Source organism: Moesziomyces antarcticus, assembly GCF_000747765.1.
Source record: "Moesziomyces antarcticus DNA, scaffold: scaffold_v10009, strain JCM 10317, whole genome shotgun sequence".
Classification (NCBI taxonomy): Eukaryota; Fungi; Basidiomycota; class Ustilaginomycetes; order Ustilaginales; family Ustilaginaceae; genus Moesziomyces; species Moesziomyces antarcticus.
Genome location: NW_014639001.1, coordinates 38827 through 64881, shown reverse-complemented (window position 1 = coordinate 64881; position 26055 = coordinate 38827). Strand labels below are relative to the sequence as shown.

The 26055-nt window shown below is 61.9% G+C and overlaps 9 protein-coding genes across 9 annotated transcripts; 4 read left to right on the top strand and 5 right to left on the bottom strand.

The window, feature by feature from the left end:
- Window positions 1-59: 59 nt before the first annotated feature.
- On the bottom strand, window positions 60-1950 carry PAN0_009c3684 (60S ribosomal protein L7; the record flags this gene model as incomplete). The annotated part of the gene is made up of 4 exons (XM_014800644.1): window positions 60-686; window positions 1065-1176; window positions 1417-1562; window positions 1669-1950. The coding sequence occupies 4 exons, from the start codon at window positions 1948-1950 to the stop codon at window positions 60-62; spliced, it is 1167 nt and encodes a 388-aa protein (XP_014656130.1).
- Window positions 1951-2089: 139 nt separating this feature from the next.
- PAN0_009d3683 (ubiquitin-like modifier) lies at window positions 2090-3324 on the top strand (the record flags this gene model as incomplete). The annotated part of the gene is made up of 6 exons (XM_014800643.1): window positions 2090-2103; window positions 2155-2351; window positions 2568-2875; window positions 2951-3043; window positions 3129-3191; window positions 3265-3324. 6 exons carry the CDS (start codon window positions 2090-2092, stop codon window positions 3322-3324), a joined length of 735 nt encoding a protein of 244 aa, XP_014656129.1.
- Window positions 3325-3467: 143 nt separating this feature from the next.
- Window positions 3468-8005, bottom strand: PAN0_009c3682 (assimilatory sulfite reductase; the record flags this gene model as incomplete). Its single annotated transcript, XM_014800642.1, has 3 exons — window positions 3468-7372; window positions 7657-7676; window positions 7923-8005. The coding sequence occupies 3 exons, from the start codon at window positions 8003-8005 to the stop codon at window positions 3468-3470; spliced, it is 4008 nt and encodes a 1335-aa protein (XP_014656128.1).
- Window positions 8006-9073: 1068 nt separating this feature from the next.
- Window positions 9074-11305, top strand: PAN0_009d3681 (uncharacterized protein; the record flags this gene model as incomplete). Its single annotated transcript, XM_014800641.1, has 1 exon — window positions 9074-11305. One exon carries the CDS (start codon window positions 9074-9076, stop codon window positions 11303-11305), a length of 2232 nt encoding a protein of 743 aa, XP_014656127.1.
- Window positions 11306-13396: 2091 nt separating this feature from the next.
- On the top strand, window positions 13397-15376 carry PAN0_009d3680 (uncharacterized protein; the record flags this gene model as incomplete). The annotated part of the gene is made up of 1 exon (XM_014800640.1): window positions 13397-15376. The coding sequence occupies one exon, from the start codon at window positions 13397-13399 to the stop codon at window positions 15374-15376; it is 1980 nt and encodes a 659-aa protein (XP_014656126.1).
- Window positions 15377-15806: 430 nt separating this feature from the next.
- On the bottom strand, window positions 15807-17730 carry PAN0_009c3679 (uncharacterized protein; the record flags this gene model as incomplete). The annotated part of the gene is made up of 4 exons (XM_014800639.1): window positions 15807-15893; window positions 15984-16157; window positions 16233-16512; window positions 16589-17730. 4 exons carry the CDS (start codon window positions 17728-17730, stop codon window positions 15807-15809), a joined length of 1683 nt encoding a protein of 560 aa, XP_014656125.1.
- Window positions 17731-18199: 469 nt separating this feature from the next.
- Window positions 18200-19904, top strand: PAN0_009d3678 (uncharacterized protein; the record flags this gene model as incomplete). Its single annotated transcript, XM_014800638.1, has 2 exons — window positions 18200-19738; window positions 19842-19904. The coding sequence occupies 2 exons, from the start codon at window positions 18200-18202 to the stop codon at window positions 19902-19904; spliced, it is 1602 nt and encodes a 533-aa protein (XP_014656124.1).
- Window positions 19905-20106: 202 nt separating this feature from the next.
- Window positions 20107-22067, bottom strand: PAN0_009c3677 (acetyl-CoA C-acetyltransferase; the record flags this gene model as incomplete). Its single annotated transcript, XM_014800637.1, has 4 exons — window positions 20107-20905; window positions 21296-21433; window positions 21511-21881; window positions 22011-22067. The coding sequence occupies 4 exons, from the start codon at window positions 22065-22067 to the stop codon at window positions 20107-20109; spliced, it is 1365 nt and encodes a 454-aa protein (XP_014656123.1).
- A 551-nt stretch (window positions 22068-22618) lies between these two features.
- Window positions 22619-24745, bottom strand: PAN0_009c3676 (uncharacterized protein; the record flags this gene model as incomplete). Its single annotated transcript, XM_014800636.1, has 1 exon — window positions 22619-24745. One exon carries the CDS (start codon window positions 24743-24745, stop codon window positions 22619-22621), a length of 2127 nt encoding a protein of 708 aa, XP_014656122.1.
- Window positions 24746-26055: the final 1310 nt, after the last annotated feature.

The window sequence follows — 26055 nt, the reverse complement described above, 5'->3', positions numbered from 1 at the left end:
GACATTACTCGCAGATGCTTACGCCAAGCACAGAGCCAGCCCCGAGCTGATACGTGCGCTTAGTTCATGCGGCGGACGATGGCGTTGATGGCCTCGCCACGGTCGCCAGTGTTGCCGCCCTCGGTGTAGTGGGTGAGCTTCTTGCCCTTGAAGCCGCCGTTGGGGTTCGACAGCTTGAAGGCCCACAGGAAGTTGGTGACGGCCTTGAAGTTGGGGCCGCAGGTGGCGATCTCGTGAACAATGTCCTCGATCGAGAGGATGCCGTACTTGCCGAGGTTCTCCTCGATCACCTTGTTGTCGTTGATGGGGAGGCGCTGGCGGTTGACCTTGGCGTAACCACGCTTGTAGACGAGGTCGCGGATGGTCTTGAGGTTGGGCGCACCGTAGGTGACGTAGGGCTGCACGAGCTGGAGCATTTGCGAGGTGGCCTTGGTCAAGCGGACGAAGACACCGTTGTTGATCTGGAGGAGACGCAGGAGCTGCAGGATCTTGCGGGGCTTGGGGGCAATGTTGTTGATACCACGCAGACGCACGACGAAGACCACCTTGGGCTGGCCGGCGACGTAGAAGTCACCCTTGGCCTTGGCGGCACGGCGGAGACGGATCTCCTCGCGCTCAGCCGCACGGTACTCCTTGGTGTACTGCTCGGCGCGCTTGAAGATGACCTTGCGCTTGGCGAGGTTGGCCTGCAGAGACATTAGATAGCGGGAAGATGGAGTGGCGCAAGAGTCAGAAAGAAGCTCGAAAGAGGCCTGTGCAATCCGACCACACAATAGTCGACACGCTCGCATCCGCAAGTATCTGACGCTGCGTCGCCGTCGAGCGACAATCCTTGGCGATGAGCTGCAAGTGGCAGCTGATCGCGTGGCAACCCTCAGCCCCGAAAGATGGTATAATTCGGCAACATTGTCCTTAGACTAGCCCGAACGGTGGTTGTTTATGCATCACTGAGTTGACTCGTTTTGGCCCCTGGATCCTCCGTGCCAAATCCTGATCCTCCCTGTCGTTGCTGTTGGAACCTGCGAGCGTGCGTGCATTGCGTGGCGTTAGGATGAGATGCTTACCTTCTTGGTCTCGGCGGCCTTGGCGGCCTTCTCCTCACGGGCCTTGGCGTCCGACTTCCTCTTCTTGAGGAGAGTCTCGGGGACGAGGACGTCGTGAGCCGAGGGGACGGTGCTGTAGAGATGCGATCGAGTGCAACGGGAGCGCGAAGGAAAGGTCAGTTGGATGGTCCGGAGGTGTCGGTTGGTGAGTCTGATGCGAAACAGCATGACAGCACGAAGAAGGTCGAGTGGCAGAAGAGCACGTTAGCAGCAGCAGCAATGTCGATGTCGTGGTGCAGCTGGAAGGAAATTAGTGTAGAAGTTGTGCCATGTCCCAGGCAAGATATCGTAAATCGAGCGAGAGCGGATGGACTTGCTCGCGCCGATATGGAGAAGGCGATTGACAGGGTTGCCTCGCCGCGCAAGAGCTGTGCTCTGGAGGGCGATATCATCGGAGTGGGTCGCCGATGCCTTCGGTCCGCAGGTGTAGCAAGTGCCGAGGCCGACGCTAGAATGCATCTGAACAGTCCAACATGATGCGAAGGAGGACGTGTGCTATCCAGCCATCATCTGCAATGCGTCTGTCCATCCTCCCAGCAATGCATGCCGGCTATGCGATCTGCACTTGTGCAACTTTTACGTTCTGGGTGGCCACTACGAGCGGCGATGTCGGTGCGGAAGTCGATAGCTCTGTTGGCGTGCTGAATGGATGTATATGCATCGTGTCGATGATAGAAGGTAGCTCGATGGTCTGCTGTCGGTATATGCTGTCGATGATAGTTCGAATGCTGCTGCTGCCGGTCGTGGTGCTGCTGCCAATGCTGTGCTGGAACTTGTGCGTGCTTCGATGTGCCATGCCGTTGATCGCACCTGCGGTGGATACGTACGTGCGAATCTGAGCCGACATTGTTCTTGACGGAGAGGGGATGGGTGGAGATGGTGATGGTGACGAGAAGATTGGAGCGGCGTATTGGCGGACGTCGAGACTCTCGGCGCTCCGAAGGCTCCCTGGCTTGGCCCACAGGGTCAGTCGGCCAGACCTCGAAATGGGCTCAAAAGGGTGAGGCCCTTCCGGTGGCTCTGCCTGTCTGCAGGCGCTAAATTTTGGCAGGCTTGCACACCGCTCTTTGGACAAAGTTTCGAGCTCAAAGGTGCGTGTCGAATTTGCGTCGCCACGCCAGTCGATCCAGCCGGGCGGCACTGCAGACCGGCACTCCTCAGCAGGCGACCAGCTCGCCATCCAATGCGGCACCGCACTGCCAAATTCCAGCTTGTCGCGGCTCAGTGGCAGTCGAAAATTAGTCACGTGTACAGTTTTGACCTCGGCCGAGGTCCGACCACGTCGAATTAATTTTCGTTCTGACTTAGGCAGCCTTATGTAATCTCCCGACCCTCGGCCCCGCCAACGACGCTCAGATCAACACTCGCACGCAGCCATGCATGTCGTGTCGATTGGACCCTGAACGGGCGCAGCCGTGAAAGTGTCACTCGATCCCCTCGACACCATCTCAGTCGATCTCATAGCTTCAGAAGATCCAGCCAGCGAGGAACCGGTGACCATGGCTGCGACAGGCTCCCAGACGCCGAGCCAAGGTACGTTGCCCTCGCACCAGCCTCTCGCACATGCTACTCAGTATACTGACATGCTTGGCCATCGACTCGCTTTGGACGACGCAGAGCACGACAGACAGCTTGGCTCGGCTGCCACAATATCGTATTCAGCAGCAAGTCCATCCGCCGCCGCACTGCAGGCGCTCGAGCAGTACAAGAAGAAGGACTCGTCCAAAGTCGTCGTGCGCTTCAAGGCGATCGGCAACGCTCCCATCATGAAGGTACGTCCATCATTCCTATCTCGGCCCTGCGTCGAATCGGCCACTCATCGTGTTTTCGACCCTTTTGCATGGCAGACCAACTACTTTCGCATCACCGCATTCAACCGCTTCCAAGCAGTCATCCAGTTCCTGCGCAAGGAGCTCAACTTTAAGCCCACCGACTCTCTCGTATGTCGCCGACTCTGCCCAGCCTCCTCGCTGCCTTGCTCCTCGCTGATTATTGCTTTTCTCGACCTTGGTTGTCGACGCGCAGTTCTTGTACATCAACGCCTCGTTTAGCCCTGCACCCGACGACACTGTGGGCAATCTATACAGAGTAAGCACGAGCGTAATCAGCACCGTCGATTCAGTCTGTGGCTGACATTTCCACTCGCATTGCTTTTCGTCAGTGCTTCGGCACGGAAAACCACCTTATAGTCAATTACAGCACCACCGCCGCCTGGGGTTAGCCTGTCCAATGCGGCGTCTCCACCACAGCTTTCTTCTCAGCCCATCGATACCCAAGCAATTCAATCGTGCACTCAGAGTCAGAAGCATGGACATGATCATTCCGAGTCATCGTAAGACAGACGGAGAAATGGTGGACACGCGACTAGTACACCTCGAGAACGTATCGCTCGTCCTCCTTGAGCGCCTCCATCTTCTTCTCGGCCTGGTCCTTGGTGAGACCCTTCTTGACAAACGCGCCCACCAGAGCCTCGTGGATGTCGGGCACGGGCCAAGTAGGGCCACACACGAAGAAGTAGCCCTTCTTGCCATCCTCGATGTCCTCGTCGTTGATCAGGCCGTCCTGCAGCACCACCTCGGCCTTGCCACCCGCCGCCTCGAGCTTCTCGATCTCGGGACCCAGGTACTGCGTGAGCAGGTCGCCGTCCTCGAGGATCTTGTGCTGGATGTACACCTTCTTGGACGTGTCACGCGAAAAGGCGAGTCCCATGTGCTGAATGACGCCGTCCTGGGTGTACGCCTCGAGCTCCTCGCCGTACAGGTACTCGGCCGAACGGTAACGCGAGCCAAAGTAGTACACCAGCGGTCCCACCTCGATGCCCTGCGCCTTCTTGTGCGCACGAGCCTGGATAAAGGCGCGGAAGGGAGCCGCACCCGTACCCAGACCCGCCATGATGATGGGCTGCGTGTCAATGGGCGGCAGCTTCATCACCGACGGCTTGAGCGACACGGTCACCTTGGCACCGGGCTTGAGCTCGCTCAGGTAGCGCGTGCACTGGCCGAAGCGAGGGCTGCCGCTGGGCGTCTTCCAGTCCACCGTGACGATGAGCAGGTGGATCGACTCGCCCACGGCCGACTGGGCCGAAGCAATCGAGTAGTGACGCGGCTTGATGGGCTCCACCAGCGTGAGCAGCTGGTCGATGGGCAGGCGCGCAGAGGGGAACATGCGCAGCACATCGGCGTACGTCAGCGTCTCGATCTCCGAGAGCTTCTTGAACGTGAACGAGCCCTCGGCCGAGCTGATGAAGCGCAGCCAGCGAGCCTCGTCGCGGTTGGTGGCCAGCTTGGCCAGCTCCTCGTAGAAGCGCTTGGGCGGCTTGCCAAAGATGTCGAGGTTCTGCTGCAGCGTCTGGAAGACGGTGCGAGCCTCGTGCTTGCCCACCTGCGTAAGGCTGGGGGCGTTGACAATCTCGTCGGCGTCAAAGCCGGCCCAACGGATGAACTCGGCGACCTCCTCGGCGTCGTTCCAGCCATGCACACCGAGCGCCTCGCCGACCTCGTACTTGAGGTCGGTGCCCTTGGTGCTGAGCTCCATGTGGAAGACGTTTCGGTCGTAGTCGACGGGGGTGAGGCGGCGGTTCTCGGTGACCTCGACGACCCAGGTCTGCTCGGGCAGGTCGGGGCGGAGGGCATCGGCGGCCGTGTCGTAGGCCTCAGAGAAGAGGTGCTGCCAGGCCGACTGGGCCCAGGTGGTGCGCACAGGGGCGAGCTCAGTGCCCACGGTGGCAGCCTCGGGGTTGGGGCCGAAGCCGTTGTAGCGGATCTGGGTGGGACGCAGAGGCGCGTTCTCCTCGGCCTCGGAGATGGGCTGGGCCTTGGACCACTCGTCATCGCTGAAGGCATGCAGCTGGATGGCGCTCTCGGCAGCCGACACAAGGCCCTCGACGCCGTCGATGCCGACGGGAGCGGTTCCAAGAACGCGCTTGAGGAAAGCGGCGAGGGCGGCACCCGAGGTGTTGAGCTGCACACGCAGCACGGCGACCAGGAGGACGGCCGCGGCGATCTCGGCGGGGACGACGTTGTCGCCGACCTTGGCCTTGCCACCGCTGGCGTTGGCGGTCTTTACGTTGAGCTTCTCGACGACGGCGGCAGCGTCGACGAGGAGGAGTCGGGCGCTCTTCTGGGCGAGCACGCGCTTGTCCTCGGCGCGCAGCTTCGAGTCGAGCTCGGCCACCTCCCAACCGGGCGTGTTGAAGATGACGGTTCCGCCGCGAACCAGAGACTGGAAGGGGGCGTAGCTCTTGAGCGTGGTGGCCGGGTCGCTGACGACGAGCACCTTGGCGGCGTTCTCCTCGGCGGCGAGGACGATGGGGGCGTCGGCAGCCGACTCGGGACGGCTCGAGAGGATGATGTCGGAGCGGACGATGCCCGAGGCCTCGAAGTTGTCGAAGCGCGACAGCAGACGGGCGTTGAGCTGGGTGTCGGCGCCGCGGTCGCGGATGGCGCGCGCGGTGAGCTGGGCGAGGGGAGCGGTGGGGCTCGTCTCGGTGTCGAAGAAGGTGACGACCGAGGCGCCCGAGAGGGCGAGGAGGTCGGCGTGGCTCTCGTCGGCCTCGTCGAGCACGTCCTGCACCTTGAGCGCAGCCTTGTGGGCATCGCCAAGCGTCTCGAGCAGCTTGTGCAGCTCGGCGGCGGTGAGGTCCTGGCCAGCAGCGAGGGCGACGGGGAAGACGTGGGAAGGCACGTCGGAACCGCTGAACTCGGTGCCGAAGACGGACGAGACGATGTCGTCGTAGAGCTGGCCGGAGGAGGCGCCGCCAAGGACCTGCTCGAGGACGTGGAGGCTCTCGACGGACTTGGGCAGGGCCTTGCGCAGGTCGGTCTCGTCCCAGGAAGCGAGGGTACGGACGGAGAGGAGGGCGACGTTGTGGCGCACCGCGGGAGGCAGGGTGACGAGGACGGCACGGGCGGCCTGGCTGTGCGAGCCGTTGGGGACGACGAGGACGGTCTTGGCCTTGGGCGAGCCGGTGAAGAGGAAGGGCTCGGGGACGTCGACCTTCTGGCCCTTGGTGGGGATGGCCAGGGTGCCGACCTCGCGACCGGCAAAGGCACCGTCGAAGACGTGGACGACGTTCTTGTTCGACTGGTAGGCGTACTGGGCAAAGTCGACGGCCTCCTGGCGGGTGGCGGAGAGGACGACCTCGTAGGCGTCGCCGAGCGTGGCGGCGGCGGCGAGGACGGAGGCGTAGTCATTGGTGATCGAGAGCTCGTCGGCGCCGTCGGTGGAGTGGCTGGCGGCGGAGACCTGGAGGACGAGCTTGGCGTTGTCCGAGCCATTGTACGAGGCGAGGGTGGGAGCCATGGCGGCGAAGCCGGCGGCGTTGGTGAGGGCGGTGACGACCTTGGCGGGCTCGGTGGACGAGGAGCCGCCCTTGGCGTTGAGGTAGCCGACGATGGCGTTGCCGGCGCCTGAGCGGGTCTGCATCTTGAAGACCGAGGCGCGGCCCTTGAACCAGCCCTTTTCGGCGGCCAGCTTGGCCTCGTTCTCGCTGAAGGAGCCGAAGCCACCGTTGGTCTCGCTCTCGTAGCTGAAGACAGCGGTGCTGTTGGCGTAGGCGATGGAGTCGATGGCGCCGGTGCTGGTGAGCGTGGCGCTGGGGATACCGAGCAGCCAAGACTGGGCGGCGAGCTTGGCGGCGATCTCTGCCTCGGTGGGGCCCTGGACGAGGCCGAGGTCCATGCGAGCATCGAGGTGCTGGGCGCGGTTGGCGGGAGCGGGCTCGGGAACGGCAGCGTTGACGGGCTGGGCGTTGACGAGGCCGGCGAGCTTCTGGCCACCGGCGGTGGCGTCGACGCCGTTGGGAGCAACGTGGCCGGGGAGCTGCTCCTTGGCGGGAGCGGCGGGGCCAGCGCCCTTGGCGTCGACCTGGTCGAGCTGCTTCGAGGCCGGAGGGTCGACACGACCGTTACCCGTGGATGAGGTGGTGTCAGCCTTGGCCTCGGTGGGAGGAGCAGCCGTAGCCGCGGGCGCGGACGGGGCGGAACGCAGCTTGGCGTCCGAGACCTTGCGCTTGATGGACTTGTTGGGCTTGTGAGCGGGTGCGAAGGCGGCACGCGAGAGCGCGAGGGTGCCTGCGCCGATGGCGAGACCACCGGCGAAGATGGCAGCGCTCTGATAGAGCGACTGCGACGAAGTGGCAGCCATCTTGGGTGTGAACACGCAAGAAGGGAGGAGGAGATGGATGGTGAAGGAAGAGAAGATGCTGGGAGACTTGCTGCCGATCTTTCTTCTCGCCCCGGAAGGTACTGCCGTATGCCCGAGAGACTTGCCTGAGGGAAAGGCAGCAGAGCACAGTCCTGCTGGATCGGAAGAAGTCGCGCTACGCTCAGCTCAGGGTCCGGTCCGCGCCTCGCACGACGAGTTGAGAAGATTGGGCCTCCTCCTCCCGCCTTGTGAGTCAGAGGCGAGCTGCCCAACTTCGGTGGGGCCAAAGCTGACAGCTCGCGGGGATGCGAATTTGGCCGAAAATCCAACGATTGCGCCATCGCATGGCCAAATGGGCTCACCGCCATTCATGCGCGTCGATCGACAGCCATCTGGAGGTCCAACGCACCCGATATGTCGATCTTAGAGCTGCATTTTCGCCATTGTTCGGACCGCGATCTTACACAATCTACTTTTCCCGATCATTTTTTAGATGGCTGGATTTTGTCGTTCTTTTTCTTCGTCTTTTTTGGCTCTTTCTTTTTTTTTTCTTTTTTTTCTTTTTTTTCTTTTTTTTTTTTGTCTCGAGCACTGCACCAGCCAAAGCGCACCAAGACGCCAATGACCAACGAGCAGATGCCTTCGCTCCCTTGTAGCACGACCAATCTGGCCTACCTGAAGTTGCTCGACGACGCGACGCCAACGTCAAGATGGTCGGGCCGCTTTTGCCAGCTGGAACGAGGTGCATAAGGTCGCATGCGTTCGATGATGCGTAGCTGCCGTTCCTGCGCATAGCCGGGTTCCAATTTTAGGAATGCATGAGCCGCGCGCTCTGCTGGCCACCACCACCCCGCCAAGAAAGCCGCAAAAACTGAAAACCAAAAATGCTGGGGAAGGGACTCTTTTAATCGCCGTTGCCTTTGAGGGTGCGGCTCACAAAGCACCGCAAGGAGGCAGGTCTCTACGGCGGCTTGGCCAGGGTTCTGCGCTGACGCCAAGCTGGGCACGGCGCAAAGGGATTGGCGTGACGGCGTCCAGCGGCGTGGATCTGTCTCGGTCGCTCTTTCCGCCGCTTCGTCGGACTTGCGGCGATTTTGCCTCGCTAGACGTCGCGCTGCGGCTGCTTTCCCGTCACACGATGCCGCCTGCTCCTCCGGCGGAGCCCTCTGCTGGAAGGATGTGATCCAGTCTCAAAGGCGAGGATCTGGCGTAGCCAGACCATCGTCGTTGTCGATTGCGCGTCATATCGAGCACAGACCCGGTGGGCGTGGCATTCATCGAGGGAGATCGTGGCGGCTCAAACACGCTTTGGTCCGAACAACGGCACAGTGATCCGGCTGTGAATGCTGAGCCGCAGCCGAGGTGCGAAACTGCCGCTGTGCATCAGCATGCACCTAGCGGCGTTCAAAGAGTGCCACCCAACACCCTGGTCGTCTTCTTTGGATTCTGCGCCTCGTTCCTGCCCCCGGTTTCCACACTCGCCCAAGTCTCAGGAACATCGAGCAGCTTCACGCCGAATCCTCCTCCTCTTGGACTTGCACATCCATCATCTTGCCACAGACGCTCCCGTCTTAGTCGTCAGAGCAGCAGCTTCTTCCCGACATCTTCACGCCAAGGCCGAACAGCTGCATTTCTCCCTGCTTCTCGCGATTCGCTCTTGTGCGTTCTTGTCGAACCTCCCCTACCGTCGAGCTAGTCGCAGCTATAGTCAAAGAAGCGTGTGGGCTCGCTCGCCATCTCAACCAGTCGCGCCTGCAGCGCAGACCCCGCACGCTGGAAGCACCCCATCTCGGCCTCCAGCTCTTTAGCCTTGCGCCGCCTCCAAGATGTCCACGACCGTGGTCACCGTACCCGTCACAGTGACGGCTAGCCAGTCCGTCATCGTCGTCACCTCGACGATTGCAACCACAAATGCTCCTTACATTACAGGCCTCCCGACCTCATCGTCCGACCCGGTAGCCTCAGCCTCTGCGGCCACCGATGGCGCCAACACTGCCTCAGGCGCGGGCGCCACATCGTCCTCTTCACCGTCCTCATCATCTTCTGGCTCGGGTACTCCTGTCGGTGCGATTGCCGGCGGTGTGGTAGGAGGCGTCGCCCTCATTGCTTTCATCATTGTGCTTGCTTTCTTCATGAGAAAGCGATCTAAGGCCAAAAAGACGCCGAGTCCCTTCCCCGATGACGACGACGAGAAGGGTCCTTCGGTAATTGCCGGTCTGCCGCCCAACCCCTCAACGACTCACCTGCGACCGCTCTCGGGCAGCTACAACCCCTCGATGGTCATGACAGAGGCCTCTGCAATGCCTCTGCTGGGAACCGACGGCTCGATCCACAGCGGCTCCCACGGGCCCGGCGGTGCGTTCATGGCCGACGCCCGCTCGGCGCACATGCAGAGGCCATCGACCACCTCGCTCGCCCCAAGCTTCATCATGGGCTCGTCTGCATCTTATCCTCATTCTCACAGCAGCCATCCCGGCCAGGCCTGGAGTGGCGCTGTGCCGTCCAATGGCTACGACTCTCCGTCTGCCTTCGCTGGCGGCTATCCCGACGTGCACAGGACCGCTTTCTACGAGCCTCATCTGCCTCCCGGAGTCGACCCCCGGGCGCTACCCGCATCGACGATTGCTGCAGGATCGGCAGCGGTTGCCTATCACAGTGCAGGCGCGAGCGCCAGCACGGCATCTCCCGTTGCGCACGGCATGGATGCGCGAGCTCTGGCAGCTGCTCCCGGGATGTCAAGCTTGCCGATGGGTGCAGCGCCTGCCAATTATGCAGCTGTGAGCGAGGCCGCTCGACTTCGCAGCGCCTCGCAGAGTGGCTCTGATGGTCTCAATGGCGCTGAATTGCGCTCCGGTGCAGCATCCATGAGCGATGCGAGCAGTCGTCGAGGATCGCACGGAAGCACACTTGCCATGCACCCGGCAGTGGCGCAGCTGTCCGAGGCATCGCCTCCGTTTCTAGCCGATGGCGGAAGCCCTCACCGAAGGCCGCCGGCAGCTGGGTTTCCCGGGTATCAGTCGAATTTGAACACCATCCCCGGCTCGGTTGCTGTTTCCGAGATCGCGAGTGCGGACCATCAGTCGCTGCACTCAGGCGCTCAGAGCTACGGTGGAGATGCGACGCTGCCCCCAAGGCTGCCATCCATCCCAGCATCAAGCCCGCTAATTCTTCAGGATGCGGCCGCTGTGGAAAACCCTCCACGCGCCTCTTCTTTTGGTGGTACGGCTGCCCGACTCACTACTGAGCCAGCCACGGATACGCTGCGTTCCAACGACGCCTCCACGGGCACGTACAACAGCGACGGAACCTACAACACATACACTGGCGCGATCAAGGGCCAGTTGCGCGTTGTTGGATCGAGCGATGCCCACGCCGATGGTGCTCGAGGAACGACAACCATCGTGGAAGAGGAGAGCCCGATCAGCGGACCTCGGCGGGAGATGAGCGGCGACTCTAAGGCAGGCGAGTTCTGGATCGAAGGGCGCGAAAAGTCCAAGCTGGGCGCTGCGGGCCAACGTCTTGGCCAGCACTCGAGCAACAACAGCACGAGCAGCATCAACAAGAACGGCAGCCGCATGATCGAGATGCTCGACGTGGACGAGCAGCCGGATGTGCCTGAATCGGTGACGGGCCCGGCTGAGCCATCGCCGTCGACGCCTTCGAGGCCGTCGTTCTGGAAGGAGCGCACCAAGTCGTCACAATCCATCGCCAAGGTGTTCCGAAGCTCGCCGTTGCTCCACGCCAATGCATCACCCTCCGAGCATTCTCCAGCGCCGACGAGCGGCGCCCGACTGAGCGGCGTGGCTGCCGAGTCGAGTCGCTCGCACGGTGTGCCGGAGCATCTTCCTCCGCTCGACCTGGGCCGATCGGTTGCGATTTCGGACCACCGAGCGTCGGACTCGCCGAAGACGGAGGGTGAGGCTGAGATGTGGAAGGACGCCTCCAAGCAGAAGCACGGAGGAGCGATGCGCAGGTGGACGCGAAAGAAGGCAGGCCGAAGCGGATCCGGGGCGCAGGGCGCGGATAACGAGGTGGACGTCGACGAACTCTTTCGCTGATCGATCGGCGCTGCTGTCTTCCAATAGTTGCACATCCACACTCACATATACAGTATTCAAAGCAACTCTCTAATCATCTTCCGGTCAAGTATGTGTGTGGGCGTCGATAAGATGGGCGCTTGAGTTCTACCAACATCTGTCACCGTGTGCGCGCATGCCGACATCTGTGACAGCGCCACGAGGACGGGCGTTTGCCCAGGCCCCGTTCCGGAAGCTGGTCCCCGGAGGTTTGAGTGACAATCACGTCAAAGGCGGTCGCCAAGAGCTGCAATGGTTATGCGGAAGCTGTTGGCAGTTGCATCACATGCATCGCTTGGCGGTGCGAGCCACATCCACCAGGAAGTTTGGCAGCTGTCGACCCTGAGCGCCCAGAGCTAAGTTGGCGATCAGCGGCGCACAACCACGTCAGCCAAGACTCTCTGGCGGCCTCGAGTTGCGATCTTTTTCAACGCTCTAATTTCCGTGTTGATTTTCGGTCGAGTTTTTCTTGCTCGAGCGTCTTCTGAAAAATGCAACGACTGGGACCCTGAGCAGCCGCACCGATCTGGAGTTCAAGGCCAAAAACAGGCAGATCGCGCACCAACTGCAAGCATCCGCACGGCAGAGCAACAGAGCAGTCCCGAGTGGAGCTCAAAGGTCGATCAGGCCTACGACAAGAAGCGATGGGCTTCAGACCAAAGCTTGGTCAAGTAGGATGTAAGAGGGAGGATGCGGCCTGCGTCGTGGATCCCCCGCTGCAGTTGTGCGTTGGAGCGGACGCGGTGTTCCGAGCATCGACGATGCTAAGCGCGCAGCTAAAGCGAAGGCCGCGCGCGCTCGCCGGCGATTTCCACCGCGCCATGGCAAGCGACCAGCAGCAAAACGGGCGAGGGCGAGGCAACCATGATGCAGTCGGCCCGACGACGCAAGAGAAGGTGGCTGGGATGCGACAGAATGGCTTGGCCCTCAGGCCAGCTGCACGATCAGAATCGGTGCGTCTGCCCAGCCATGCGGTCGGTCGGCAGCCGATCGATGGCCAGGCGAGACGCCAACAAGGCGGTGGGGAGTCAGTCCAACTCATTCGAAATTCTGCCTCTTTTGTGTGTGTGTTTTTGTTTGATTCGGCGGGGCCGACCCAACTACACCGCTGGCTCGCCAGGCCCGGGAGCAGTGTGTGTGTCGTGCTAGGAGCTTGGATTTTGGGTTTGTTTTGGTCGCGCTGCTGCTGCTGCTGCTGCTGATCCTCGCAGCAGATTCGAACCCTGGCGTGCACCCCTGTTGGGCTCTCCTATTTCAGACGCAATTTTCGCAGCCGCTCCTCTCGCGCCCCGCCCGCCTGTCTCGCTCCCAATTTTTTTTTTATCTCTCGGACATCCGAGTGCAGGCTGGCGGGCCGGCCGTGCGGCAGAGCACGTTGAGCGGGTTGGGTTGAGAGAGCTGTTTTGAGACGTTGCGCTTGGCTGTGGGCGAGATTGCCTCCCTTGGGGCCGTGCCTGACGCCGCTGCTGCTGCCTCGCCCTCCGTTTCGCTTGTTTTCGCTCTCCCGTGGCCGCACCCCTCGCCTGTTTGGCCGATTTCCCACTCAGCTCGCATCGCTGCCTGAATGCCTGCCTGCCTCTGACCATCCAATCGAGTGCGCAGTGCCCCTGCCCTTCCTTACCTTCCGCCGCCTCAGATTCGATCCCGCCAGGCTGCACTGCACGTCCTCAACCCTCTGCAGCAACCGGAACAGCAGCAGCAGCAGCAGCAGCAGCCGCCCGCCCGCCAAACAGCCCATCATCGTCCCGCTCCAGAAGCTCACTGCCTACCGCTGCCCGCCGTGTGCGAGGAATCGTCGTCCCCTTTTCTCCTCCTGGCTATCCTCGTCTCCATTCCGTGTTTGTCACCATCGGTCCAGGTGTCTCCTTCCTCTTCACCTGACTGTGAACCACGGCGAGTGCTCCGACTTTTCCTTTCTCCCTCTCCACCTCTCGGTCTCCTCGTCGTCACCCAATCCGATCTCGTCCATCGGTGCTCGGCCAAAACATCCACTCAAGGCTGCTGCCTCCGAGTTCATATTATCGCATCCCCCATCCACCTCATCACACCTCGATCGTAGCGACCACAGCCAACATGCACTTCTCCAGGAGCATCAGCCTTATGGCTGCCCTGCTTGCGCTCACACAGCTGGCGCAAGCTGCACAGGTCGCCGTCACCCAGATCTCGTGCAACTACCTCTACTTCACCCTCAGCCTCACCGCCGCCGAAGCGCGCGATGCCGTCTACCTTGGCGTCTACATCGACGACAACATGATCTCCGAGATCCAATTCAACTCGGCCTACGCCAACACCAACACCTACCAGTGGTATGCCCCCTTCTTCCAGGGCTCCGGTCCCACCACTTCCGGCACTCAGGACGTCACCTTCCGTCTGCTCGACACAAACGAGGAGCCCATCACCGCCTACCCACGCATCACTCAGCCGCTCGCCTTCCAGTGCGGCACCACCCTCACCACCTCCACCACCGCCCTCGGCACCGCCACCTCCTCCTCGCCCCGCGCTTCCAACACCAACGGCGGCGGTTCCTCCGGCAACGCCAGCAACGGCAGCTCCAGCTCCGGCTCCTCCTCGTCCACAGGTGCCATCGCTGGTGGTGTTGCAGGTGGCGTGGCTGCCCTCGTCATCCTCGGCCTCATCGCCTTCTGCCTCATGCGCAAGAAGAAGAAGCAGAACCAGCAGCAGAGCCGCCTTCGCAACGACGAAGCAGACGAGGCCGCCTTCCGTGCTCCCAACAACGACTCCACCACCTCGCTTGCTACGGCCCCAGAGACCGCCAACACTCCCATGATGCGCGACATCTCGACCAAAAACGTCTTTGCCGACCCTTCCACCTCGGCCTTCTCGGGCGCTCCCTCGGGCACCTCCACCCAGTACTCGGCGCTCAATAATAACGCCGCCTCCACCTCCAACGCCGGCGCCGGTGCCGGTGCCGGTGCCGCAGGCGCCGCTGCAGCTGCTGGCGGCATCGGTGCTGCTGCCATCGCCGCCCGCAAGCAGTCGCGCGAAAACACTCGCGCCCGCTCGCCCAGCCACGCCTCGGACCGTCGTCCCTCGTCGGAATTCTCCAAGGACAATTCTGCAAGCCCTTCGTCCCAGGCGCCTCCGCCCGTCCCTGCGCTGCCCACCCCCATGCCTGCCGCTGCCTCACCCAAGCAGAACACAATGGCGGCCGTGCCTCCTGCCAACCCCTCCGCTTCCGCCGCCGCTTCTCACCCACCTTACCCAGCCTCGAGCCCAGCGACGGCCAACAAGGATGCATCGGTCGCCCCTCTCGCAGCCGGAGGCGCAGCAGCAGCAGCAGCCACCACAGCTGCCGCCGCCGCCGCCGCAAGCAACAAGGACACCAAGGACAAGTCGAGCAAGTGGGGCTTTAAGCGCGCCTCCAAGGACACGAGCTCCAATAAGCTGCCATACCCGCCTGCCGTGCCCGAGTCGAGCGCACTTGCCCCTTCGGTCGAGACACCCTCGGCGTCAAGCAACTCGTCCTCGTCCAATAAGTCGGCCGAGGTGCCGGTCCCCGCTTCGCCCTCACGATCGTTCAAGGTGATCCCCAAGCCCGCCGCTGCACCCGTTGCATCCACCGCCGGCCCGAGCAGCGCCTCGATCGCGCCGAGCGAGAACAGCTTGAATCGCACGCCCGTCTTCCCGCCGCGCTCGGGACCCGCGACGCCGGCCGGTTCGATCCGCGGCACCAACTACTCGCGTGCTCCATCGGTCGCCTCGATGACCGCTGGGTTTGCCGATGCGCCGCCCATGCCTTCGGGTGCGTCCGTGTCGTCGGCGCCCGTGAGCGAGTTTGGCGGCAACATGGCTGGCGTGGGTGCCGGCCGTTCGTTTGCCGCTTCGTCGGGCAACTCGACAAAGTGGCACCAGCAGAGCTACAACATCATGCCCAACTTCAGCCACCGCGCATTGGCGCGCTCGACGCAGCTCGACGAGGACCTCATCTTTGGCCACCTCGGCATGGGCCTCACCCCGCCCCCGGGTCCTGCGGGCAACGGCAGCGAGACCGGCAGCTCCAAGAGCCGCACCGATCCGTTTGGTGACCGTTGATCGCCACGTACTCGCTCTTCCTTGATTCTCTTATCGTCGGCAGCGCCGGTCAAGCGCACGCGCCGCTGCACGATGGCAGGCTGCCCATTTGGATCGATCTCGCGCATTCGTCAACGATTCCCGGCAAAAAGTTGCTTTCACTTGTCTTGCACCACCAGAACAATTACTTTCCTCGTCTCTCCCCCCTGTCTATCTCAGTCCATCGGATTCGTTTTCTTCACTCTTCCTTGTCTACATGCGCACGTGCGCAGCACCACGATCCCTTTTTCTTTTTGTCAGCCTGTCATTTGCATTTCGACCTGTCTTCACACACAGTCTCTCTCGCGCGTGCGTTCACTGTGTGTTGTGGGCGATTTGAACGTCGATTGATGGTCACTCTCGTGTGAGTGGGAGAGGACAGTACGTTCGAATCGGGACCCGGATATAGAAACTAGGACTGACGCCCGAGACGAAAGTAGGACCCAAGCGTGGCGTCCAACTCTGGTTTCTGCGCCGAGGCAGAAAGCAGATCATGGGCCTAGATGACACAAACACAGAGAGAAATTGTCAGCAATGTTAAAGGCACGGTCTCACTCGTGGCGCGAGGAGCGAGGAAGAATGAACGTACCTCGAGATTGGGAGGGTAGTCGGAAGTTCCCTGCGACTTGATGAGCTTGCGTTCGCGCTTGAGCCTGGCGATTTCGGCCTGCGACTGTTCCAGCTGCTGCGTCTGGTGTTCGAGCGTCTTGGATAGGCCGACGATCTGCTCGGCTTCGGGCAACAACATCTGCTCCAGCTCCGACTACATGTTCCGCGCACCCAAACGTATGTCAGTAACCCCGCTCAACAAGGCAGATGGAAGTGAAGAAAGACTCACAATCTCGGCGTTCATGCCCAGACTCATGGTGTCGATGGACCTGGCCTCGGGCGTGTCGCCTGCCTCGGCGCGGAGGAGCGAGCCTTCCTCTTCGAGACGCCAGGCGAGCATGCTGCTCGGCAGATCGCGCCGACTCGTGTTGGTGGCACTCCCCAGCGGAATACGCGCCAGCGGCGGCACGAGCCCCGTCTCGAGCTTGCCGTCGATGCGGTTGAGCGCGCGCGTCAGACTGTCGGCCACCATGGAGCGGATGTTCTTGGGCATCGAGTTGAGCAGCGGACTGTATAGCAAAATGAAAACAAGTCGTCAGTACGGTCGATCGGAGCCGATGCTCGGGTTGCAGAGGAAATACTTACATGGCGGTGCGCCAGATGAGGCCGCCTTCGGAAGTGATGCATTCGCGCTCCTGAACGCTGAGGCGGCGCCACTTGCGCAGACGCTCGCGCTCGCTCGGCCAGTCCTTGCGCTTCTTTGACTTGAGTCGTCTGGGTGCAGCTGCACCTGCCTCGCCGTCGGACGACATGACATCCGCATCCGACTGCTCGGCGTCGTCCGCTTCAGAAGCCTCGTCGGAGCCGCCGTCGACCAGCGACACATCCGACTCGCCCGAATCTTCCACAGGTCTCGATCGTCTCCGCGCGTCGGAAGCTGCCATCCTCGCATCCTTCTTCGCATTGCTGCTGCCGGGTGGTCGACCTCTGCGCTTGGCGGCAGGCGTGGACGTCGAGACCGAGGTGTTGGGAGCCGCAGATGCAGATTTGGGAGGTCTGCCTCTTTTGCGTGGTGGTGCTTCTAGAGTTGCACTGGCGGACATCGAGACGGACGTATCAGTTGCTGCCGAAGCAGACTTCGGTGGTCTGCCCCTCTTACGAGCTGGGACGTTCGGTGTCGCCGCGGTGGACACGTCGATCGAGGTGTTGGGAGTTGCTGCTGCCGCTGCTTTCGACGGTCTGCCTCTCTTCTTGCGTGGCGGAGCGACCGAAGTGCCGGCGGTGGTGTCGGCATCGCGGACTGCGCGCTGGTTGGCCAGGCCGCGCAATAGGGCTCGGTGCGCCGGATCATCCGAAAAAGACACGCTGTTGTTGGGCGAGGTGAGAGTGCGATCGTCACGCGCCGTCAGGATCGATTTTGGCTTGGGTGGGCGGCCGCGCTTCTTGGGTCCAGCGCTCGAAGCGGCGCTCGTATCTGCGGAAGTGAAGGCGCGCATGGCCGGGGTTGTGAGGCTCGACTTGGGCGGTCTGCCTCGCTTCTTTGGTTGAGCTGGTGTGGAGGTTGCAACGGTGGATGCCAGGGAAATGTCGCCAGAGTCTCGCGCTTGTATCCTGCGAGACGACGAGGACGACGAAGCTGCAGCGTTTCTCCTCGCAGGAGTGGGTTCGCCCACTGTCGAACTGAGCGATACGTCGGCATCTTTACGCGGCCGTCCTCTCGGACGCTTGAGGATGGTCGAGCTCGACGCGTCTGAAAGTGCGCTTGTGTTGGTCCTCTTCGGCGGCATCGCGTCCACGCTTCCGATCGTGCTATGATGAGGTGACTGCGCCGAGTGTGACAGGACGAAAGAATCGCGATGAAGCGAAGGATTGGTTGGATGCGTGTTGTTCGGATGTGAAACGCGAGGTCGCGCGAATGGCACTCCACTTTTGTGGCACAAACCCTGCAGCTCCCATCAGCAGGCAGCTCGCGGGTGTGCCGACTCTCGAGCGAGTCGTCCAAAATTGCAAACGCGTCTCGACGCGCCGCGCTCTCTGGCCGCTCGGCTCGGCTCAGCCAAACTCACCAACACCCACCTCCATCTCTTTTCCCCCTCAGCTAACGACAACACAACAGCCCCTTGTTTCTCCTCGACAGCCTCATCGGCGCATCCCGACCGCTCATCCGCATCATTTTCCACTCTCACCGCAGTAAAACCTCCGCCTTGATTCGGACCATCCGCATACATCGATCCGACGACACACGCGTATCCAGACATGAGCGGCCGACGCACTGGCTCAGGCGGACGACGTAGCAGCAGCAATGCCGCGTCCAGGCCAAGCACATCGCGTGCTTCCGAAGCAGCAGGTCCGTCTACACATCGCTTTGCGGATCGACGTCAGGAGCGCATGAGAGGCGCAGGCACAGCAGTTGCCATGCAACGCGATTTCCAGTTCAAGCTGCCTGTCAAAAAGTCGGCGCCATCCACATCAGCGACCGCAAGAGCACCAGCTGCACCAACAGGCAACCAGGACATCTCCGTATCCACCGACAATTCAGAGACCCGACGCAGACCAGGGCGGCCCAGAGGCTCGGGTCCGCGCCAGAAGGAAAGGGCAGCAGCAGCAGCAGCGGCGGCGGCAGCAGCAGCAGCAGCAGAATCGTCTCTGGATGTATCCGTGGTCGTCGACGCTGACGACTCGCTGCTGCCGGACCAGAGTCTCTACTCGAGTCGACCGGATGCGTCCACCAGTATTGGCGTTCCCAGGCGCGTAGCTCGACCGCATTCCTCCGCACCCATCAGCAGCACGCCAGCACCCTCGCGCATCCAGAAATCGTCAGTGGCCAGCGCTTCACGCGCGTCCCAACGCAACGCACGCGATGCAGACGAAGAAGTGGACAGCCAGCTCGGTGACGAGGACCCCTATTCGCTTCCTGGCGAAAGCGCAGCCTTGGATGCGTCACCAGGCTGGGACGCTGGTCTCGGTGATATGGGCGAGTCTCTGCCCGTCATCCCCTCGCCCGCAGCATCTTCGTCGCACGTCGACACCTCGGTGCGACGAACAAGACCGAGCGTTGGCGGCACAAGCGTTTCTCGACTCAGCATTGTCGACAGCCCGTCCACGCGAGCGCACGTGGACTCGCCCGCTGCCCGCGCCGCCAAACGCAGTCTGGACGCGCGCCAGCGCCGTCGTCAGGGCAGCCCGGGCACAGAGAGGCCCAGCGCATCGACCGAAAAAAGAAGAGGTCGTCCACCCAAATCGGCCGTTTCAGCCAAGCCGAGGTCGCGCGCGATGCTCCGCGAGCCTGAAGAGCAGGACGAGACGGTCATGGATCGCACCATGATCGAGCGGCAGCGTGGCGGTGCGGTCGGCGGCCCTGCTCGGTCCGGACGCGACCTGCAGAGGCGGCTCAAGCGTGCGCTCACCCTCGTCTATTCGGCCACCGACGCCGACGAGGGGGACGAAGCTGGTGCGCCGTCGGCCAAGAAGCGCAAGTCGGGCAAATACCTCAACGACGTCGACATCATCTGGTCCGTCGTCGACGAGGAGCTGCGCAATGCCATCGAGGAGCAACCTGCCAAGGCGCCCTTCCTGGCGCTCAAGGCTTTGCGCAAGTCGGTGCGCTCCAACTTCCTCAACCTCAGCGAAAAGACAGACTCGCGCACCACGCTCATCTCGCAGCTCGTGCGCGCTCGCAAGCAGAAACGCCAGCTGCGCAAAGAGGTGTTTGCGTGCAGGAGCGAGCTTGCCAAGTCCACCGCCGAGGCGGGCGAACGCACGAGGGAGATGAACGACTGGAAGAAGGAAGTCACTGTAAGTTTGTTTTGGGTTCTTACGCTGGGTTGCAGCGGAGGAAGAACGGGATTGCTGACTTGTCGATCGTTCTCCATGGCCTCTCTGTGCGCGCTATCAACAGGACGTCCGCAAGGTCAATGCCTTCTTGCTCAACTTGCGACACCAGGCCGCCGCTTGGACCTGATGCGTGCCGCTGCCATGGATCGTGCCGACCTCTCGAGCTGTTTCCGACTCGGACTGGAACCGAATCTATACCCGCATCTCTGCACCATACCTTCGTCCGCAACGAGAACTGTCTTACGGATCGTGTCATGCTTTCAACACTTTTATTTTTGGTGCCGACTCAGCTGAGGAAACGGGGTGCGAAGCGTGTATGAGATTTGCATCTAGTTCTCGCGCTTGATGATGATGGCGGAAGCACCACCGCCGCCGTTGCAGACGCCGGCGCAGCCGTACTGGCCGGGCTTGAGGGCGTGCGCGAGCGTAACGACGATGCGCGCACCGGATGAGCCGATGGGGTGGCCGAGCGAAACACCGCCGCCGAGCACGTTGACCTTGGAAGCGTCGAGGCCGAGCATCTGGTTGTTGGCCAGCGCAACGGCCGAGAAGGCCTCGTTGATCTCGAACAGCGAAATGTCGTCCTTGGTCAGACCGGCACGCTCGAGCGCCTTGGGGATGGCGTAGGCGGGCGCAATCGGGAAATCGATGGGCGCACAGGCAGCATCGGCGAACGCAACAATCTTGGCCAGAGGCTTGACACCAAGCTTCTGAACCTCGGCCTCCGAGGCGAGCACCACCGCCGAGGCGCCGTCGTTGAGCGTCGACGCGTTGGCAGCCGTGATGGTGCCGTTCTTGTCGAAGACGGGGCGCAGCGTGGGGATCTTGTCGAGCTTGACGTTCTTGTACTCTTCGTCCTCGCTGACGACCACATCACCCTTCCTGTCCGAGATGGTCACGGGGGCGATCTCGTTGGCGAAGGCGTTGGCCTTCCACGCCTCGGCCGAGCGGCGGTACGACTCGATGGCGAACTCATCCTGCTGCTCGCGCGTGATCGAGAGCTTCTTGGCGGTGTTCTCGGCGCAGTTGCCCATGGCAACCTGGTTGTACACATCGTGCAGGCCGTCCTTGACAATCGAGTCGAGCGCCTGGACGTGGCCGTAGCTGTTGCCTCGGGGCAGGTAGTAACTGTAGACGCCAGTGCAATGCAATATCAGACGGCGGTCAGTCGAGGCGCCGAATCTCCCCAACAAAGCTGTGCACGCTCTCAATTGCCGGCAAGCGATCGGAACTTGCAATGGACCCTTGCTATAGCTGCTTCGGCTCCCACCCAGCAGCCCTTCGGGGTTTCAAGGAGACTGCAGTGCGAGTAGCGGGCCAAGTGGGACAGAGGCTGCTGAGCCGGCCCGGGCGGGCCAAGTGGGCGAGACCGAAGAAAAGTCCGGTTGCGTGGCGCGAAACGGCGATTCACCCGCATGGTGTTAGACCGAAGCGGGAAATTCGCGCGGAATTTCGGACTCTTCTCGCCTTGCCGGGTGGGAGAAGGCTGAGGCTGGGCGAGCGGCCGCGCGGACGTACCGGTCCAAGCGCCCTTTCCCCGAGGAGGACGAGGAGGAGGAGGGGAAGCCCACCTCCGCCCTGCTGGGACTGGCTCGGACCGGCAGCTGAGCACGAAGCCCGACCCGGCAGCTGAGCCAGACAAGGCCGTATCCGCTGCTGTCGACGGAAAGACGCTTCGTGCGGAGAGTGGCGGTGGCGGTGACGACGACGACAACGCGAATGGCAATACTTACGGAGCGTTGGACATGGACTCCATGCCACCGGCGACCATGACGCCGCGCTGGCCGAGGGCGATGTTCTGGGCGGCGAGCGAGATAGCCTTCATGCCGGAGGCACACACCTTGTTGATGGTGGTGGCCTCGGTGGAGTCGGGGCATCCGGCCTTGAGCGCGACCTGGCGAGCAGGAGCCTGGCCGACGTTGCCCTGGAGGACGTTGCCCATGTAGACCTCCTCGATCTGCTCGGGCTTGAGGCCGGCACGCTCGATGGCAGCCTTGACGGCCACCACGCCGAGCTCAGGCGCGGTAGCCTTCTTTAGTACACCGTTGAACGAGCCGATGGGCGTTCGGGCGGCGGAGACGATGAAGACGTCGTTGATCTGCGACTGTCGCCATTGTCGTCGTAGCCGCGCACAGGGCAGAAGGGAAGCAGGAGCGGGTTAGAAGCGGTTGCAGCCAACAGGGGCGGTCCGGTGGTGAGCACCAGTAGGGGGAGGGGGGCGAATTGCACCTACCATGATTCTAGCTGTCTGGGAGAGTCGAGCGACGGCGGTTTGGTAGAAAGCTGGCATTGGGAGTCGAGAAGAAAGAAGGGAGCCTGGGTGGGCGAAGCAGGAGGGTGCAGAGTGGACAAAAGGTGGGGAAGAGGTCCAATCAATTCCGTGAATCGATTCCTCTGCCCGCCCTGTATCGATTTTCCAACACTCACGACCCTCATCCGCCGCACGGCACGCCGAACACGCGCTCCCGGAAGATCTGCGCGAACCGTACGACTTATGGCGGCCTTCACCCGAGCCTTCGACCAAATCACACAGCTCGGCCACTGCAACACGCATCATGCACACGCGCCTCCCACACAACCCTCAACCTCTCCCGCATTTCGGCACCACCGACTGCACGGTCACAGTCACGCCACTCGCACCTTCCGAATAGAAATCAATTTTTAAGGTTTGATGCGACTCACTGCTCCTTGTCTGCACACATTCTCTCTGGCTGCGTACATGCGATCAGAAGGTATTGCGAAATCCGAAAGCGTGAGCTGGTGACGGCGGATAAAAGTACAAGAAGTGCGACAAATACAGTAGAGAGAGAGAAAGGTCAAGGGCGAAAAGAAGCTGCGCGATCATTTGGCGATCTGGACTTTGCCGCTGCTGCTGGAGGAGCTGGAGCTCGAGTGCGGCGTGCCCGTCGATGCGTATAGAGAGATGGCCGACAGCGGAAAGTTGCGGCGCTCGCCCGACGCAAGCGGCGGCGCGTTGCGTTGCGAGCTTGCATGGCCCTGGGGACCGGGCGACTGCGCCTCGACTCGAGCCTGCAACTGTTTGGCGACCGCCTGCACCTCCTTGGACAGGCTATTCGCAGGTCGACCAGCAGCGGGTGATGGGCTCGATCGCGCGAGGGGCGTGCCGGCTGCCGCCGCCGCATGCAAGGCAGAGACCATGGGTCGAATCGGTGGCAGCGTGACGGCGCTACCACCGACCATGCTTTGCGACGCGCTCGGCCGCGGCGACGCCGAGGATGCAAACGTGGAGCTGGATGGCGATTCGGACAGGCGATCCGACGGACTGCCGCTCCCATCGCATTGGTGACGATTGCGCGCGTCCCTTCGAACAAAGGAGCGCCCGCAGTTGTTGCAGCGGAACTTCTTACCAGGCGTGCCCAGACCCAACGAGACCAGCCCGCCCGTGTCTCCGCCAACCACCTCCTCCGGATCGCCGTGAATGCCTGGCTCCGCCTCGTTCTCGTGGATGCTGGCGACGTGACGCTGAAGGTCGTGCTTGCGACTGAAGGAGCGCCCGCCTTCCGATTTGCAGCTCGGGTAGGGGCAAGCGAACGGCTTGGACCGATTCGGGTCCGGGTCGTGCGTCGAAAGATGCGTGTTGAGGTTGTAGGCTCGTGCAAACGCCTTGTCGCATTTCGGGCATGGGAACCGCTTCGATGGGCCCGAACGTGCTCGCGATGATGACGAGGCTGCTGACGCTGGCGTCGATGATCTGGCAAGATCCGGAGCTCGATGCGACATCTTTTCGTCGCTGCGTTGCTCTCTCGCAGCTGCTCTTGCCAGCTCTTGCGAGGCTCGAGCTGCTGCCGCAGCCGCGGCGGCAGCAGCGGCCTGCTGTATCGCCTTCTGTGCAGCCTCGCCGTGTTCGTCGCCTAGACGCCTGATGGCTGCAGCCAATGCGCGCTGGTCCTGGTCCATGCCTCCGAGAAGATCTGCATCCGCTTCCAATCCTATAGCTTTGGCGGCAGCAGCTAGATCGGCTCCTGAGAATGCTTCTGCTTTGACGCGTTGCGAGGTTCCGGCAGCAGCAGCGGGAGCATCGATGTCGGCGATCAGCGCGTCGGCTGCCTGCTCATCCTCCTCTCGCGTCATCTTGGACACGGCCGTATTCACCCTTTGTTCGCCATTGTTTGCACCTGTCGGAGGCGATTGTGTGCCGTCCAAGTGGGCGCCTTCCGCCTCAGCGTTTCGCCCACTCATGTTGAGGGCTCGATCTGCGCTCTGCGGAAACTGATACTGTGCGAAGGTATTCTCGAAGCCAGCGCCTGTTGCAGTGTTGGGTCGCGACGCTGAAGTTGCACGGAGAGCGGCTGCGTCGGGCGTGTCGGCGGCAGAGGCGGTGGTTGATTGCTGCAAGCTTGGACGCGTGTATGTTTGCGGAGCAGTTTCCAGGACGCCATGGACAGGCGGCAGAGGCTGAGACAGAGGTGCTGGCAAGATTGATGCGGGAGGAAGAGAGGGTATCGAAGGAGGCTGGCTTGCAACAGCTTTGTCGGCGACCGCGCTCGAAGTTGACTGAATCAGGGCTTCAACCTGGGCTTGGATGGCCTGTGCATCGAGCATTGAGCCGGTAGTCGTATCAGGATTCGGAGGTGGAACTGAGGGAAGTAGGACGTCGGCGGCGATTGGAGTCGCTGGGTTGGCAAAGGCGGAGAGACTGGCTGCCAGGTCATTGGAGATCGTGTCCGTGGAGACCAATGGCGGCCTCACGGCTGGGACGGCCTCGGTGTCGAGAGTGCCATCCTGGGCTGCGGATGAGATCAGAGGGGTGTGAACGTCGCCCGATTGCAGGAGCGCTGTTGCATCCAGCGTTGAAAGAGCTGTAGCTGAAGGAGATGCGGCGGACGGTGACGTGGTCGTGGCCGAGGGACCACGCCCCGCAGAATGCAGCTTCCGGGCAATGATGTGCAGGTGTGCGCGTCGACCCAAACTAATGAAGAGGCTGCCAAAGAGAGGAGTCAAAGTCATGTCAGAAGATATGCTTCAAATCGTCTTGGCATTGCTGGTGAAGGCAGCGCCAGCCTCGCGGCCGAGGTGGACGAGGTCTGGGTGCGGTCAGGCTGGGCCAACCTGGTGACAGGTCGGCGTGGAGGCGCTTACCTTGTGCGGAGACAAGCGCTCTTGTGGGCCGCTTCGTCGTCTTCGTCTTCTTCGTGTTGTGCACCTGTGGAGCGAGCGTGCTGGGTGGATGTGGATTGGTGGGTATGCTGCTGCAGATGATCACCACGACGCTTCAAGGCAGCCGCAGCAACTGGTTCCCAGCCGTTGCGCTCCACCAGCGCCTGCAGCTGTGCAGCTCGACTCGCCCAGGCACCTCACCTCCCCCCGCCCACCTCGCGCCAAAATTCTCAAAAAAAGTTGCGAACCCTCCCACCGGCGCCAAAAGCCAGTCCAGGGCTGTGCACGTGACCTTTCCCGATCTGGGCTCCAAACCGAGATGCTCAGCCGATCCCACCTGCTCGACACAGGCGCGGCGACCTTCCACGCGTATGGACCGGTGAATCTTCGCCACGTGCTGTGAGCGTGAGCGCCCCCACCTGCTGCTTCACCAAATGAGCTCAGATCCGGGCAATGGATGAGTGGGCCGGCTCGGGCTGAGGAAGAGCAAAGCAGGCTACGGTAGCCAGGATCGCGAGGTGCATTGTGGTGTCGGCGACAAGGCGCCCGAGCTACTGTAGCGCAGGTTTGGTCCACTCTCTTTCGTCGACCGCCTGCGAGCTGCTCCTCGAGGACGCAACGGGCGAGCCGAGCGAATTTGAGCTGGACCCCAATTTTTGAACTTTTGGGCCCACTTCGGCTGCTGACTGTGGCGAGGCCGTTGCAACACTCCGAGGCAGTTCCGCATGAAACCCTTTCTCGTCCTTGTAAGCCCACACTTCATGCCGGCATTCCATCAGCAGCGCAGATGAGATCGTGGATTCAATGGACGGCCCGTATGCCTGGAGCGTAAAGTGAGAAAGCGAGCGAAGCGCTTGGCGTAGTCGACGGCGTGAAGGCTGACAGAAAGAAAAACAGTTCGCGAGAGGCTCCAGCGGCGGATGCCGTGCAGCTGTGCAAGCCGGGGATTTTTCAGTTGAGCGCTAACTCATGGGCGTGCATCGCAGCTGTGCAGGATTTCCGTTTTGGGCATGTTCATGCGCCATGCTAGATGCAAACGTCTGCAAGTCATCGCGATGCGCAACACCCGAGCTGCTCGTTCCGACACTCTCCCCTTTCACCGACTCTCCTTGGCCTTCATCTGGCGGATGCAAGATTCAAGAGGCCAGAGCAACTTTACT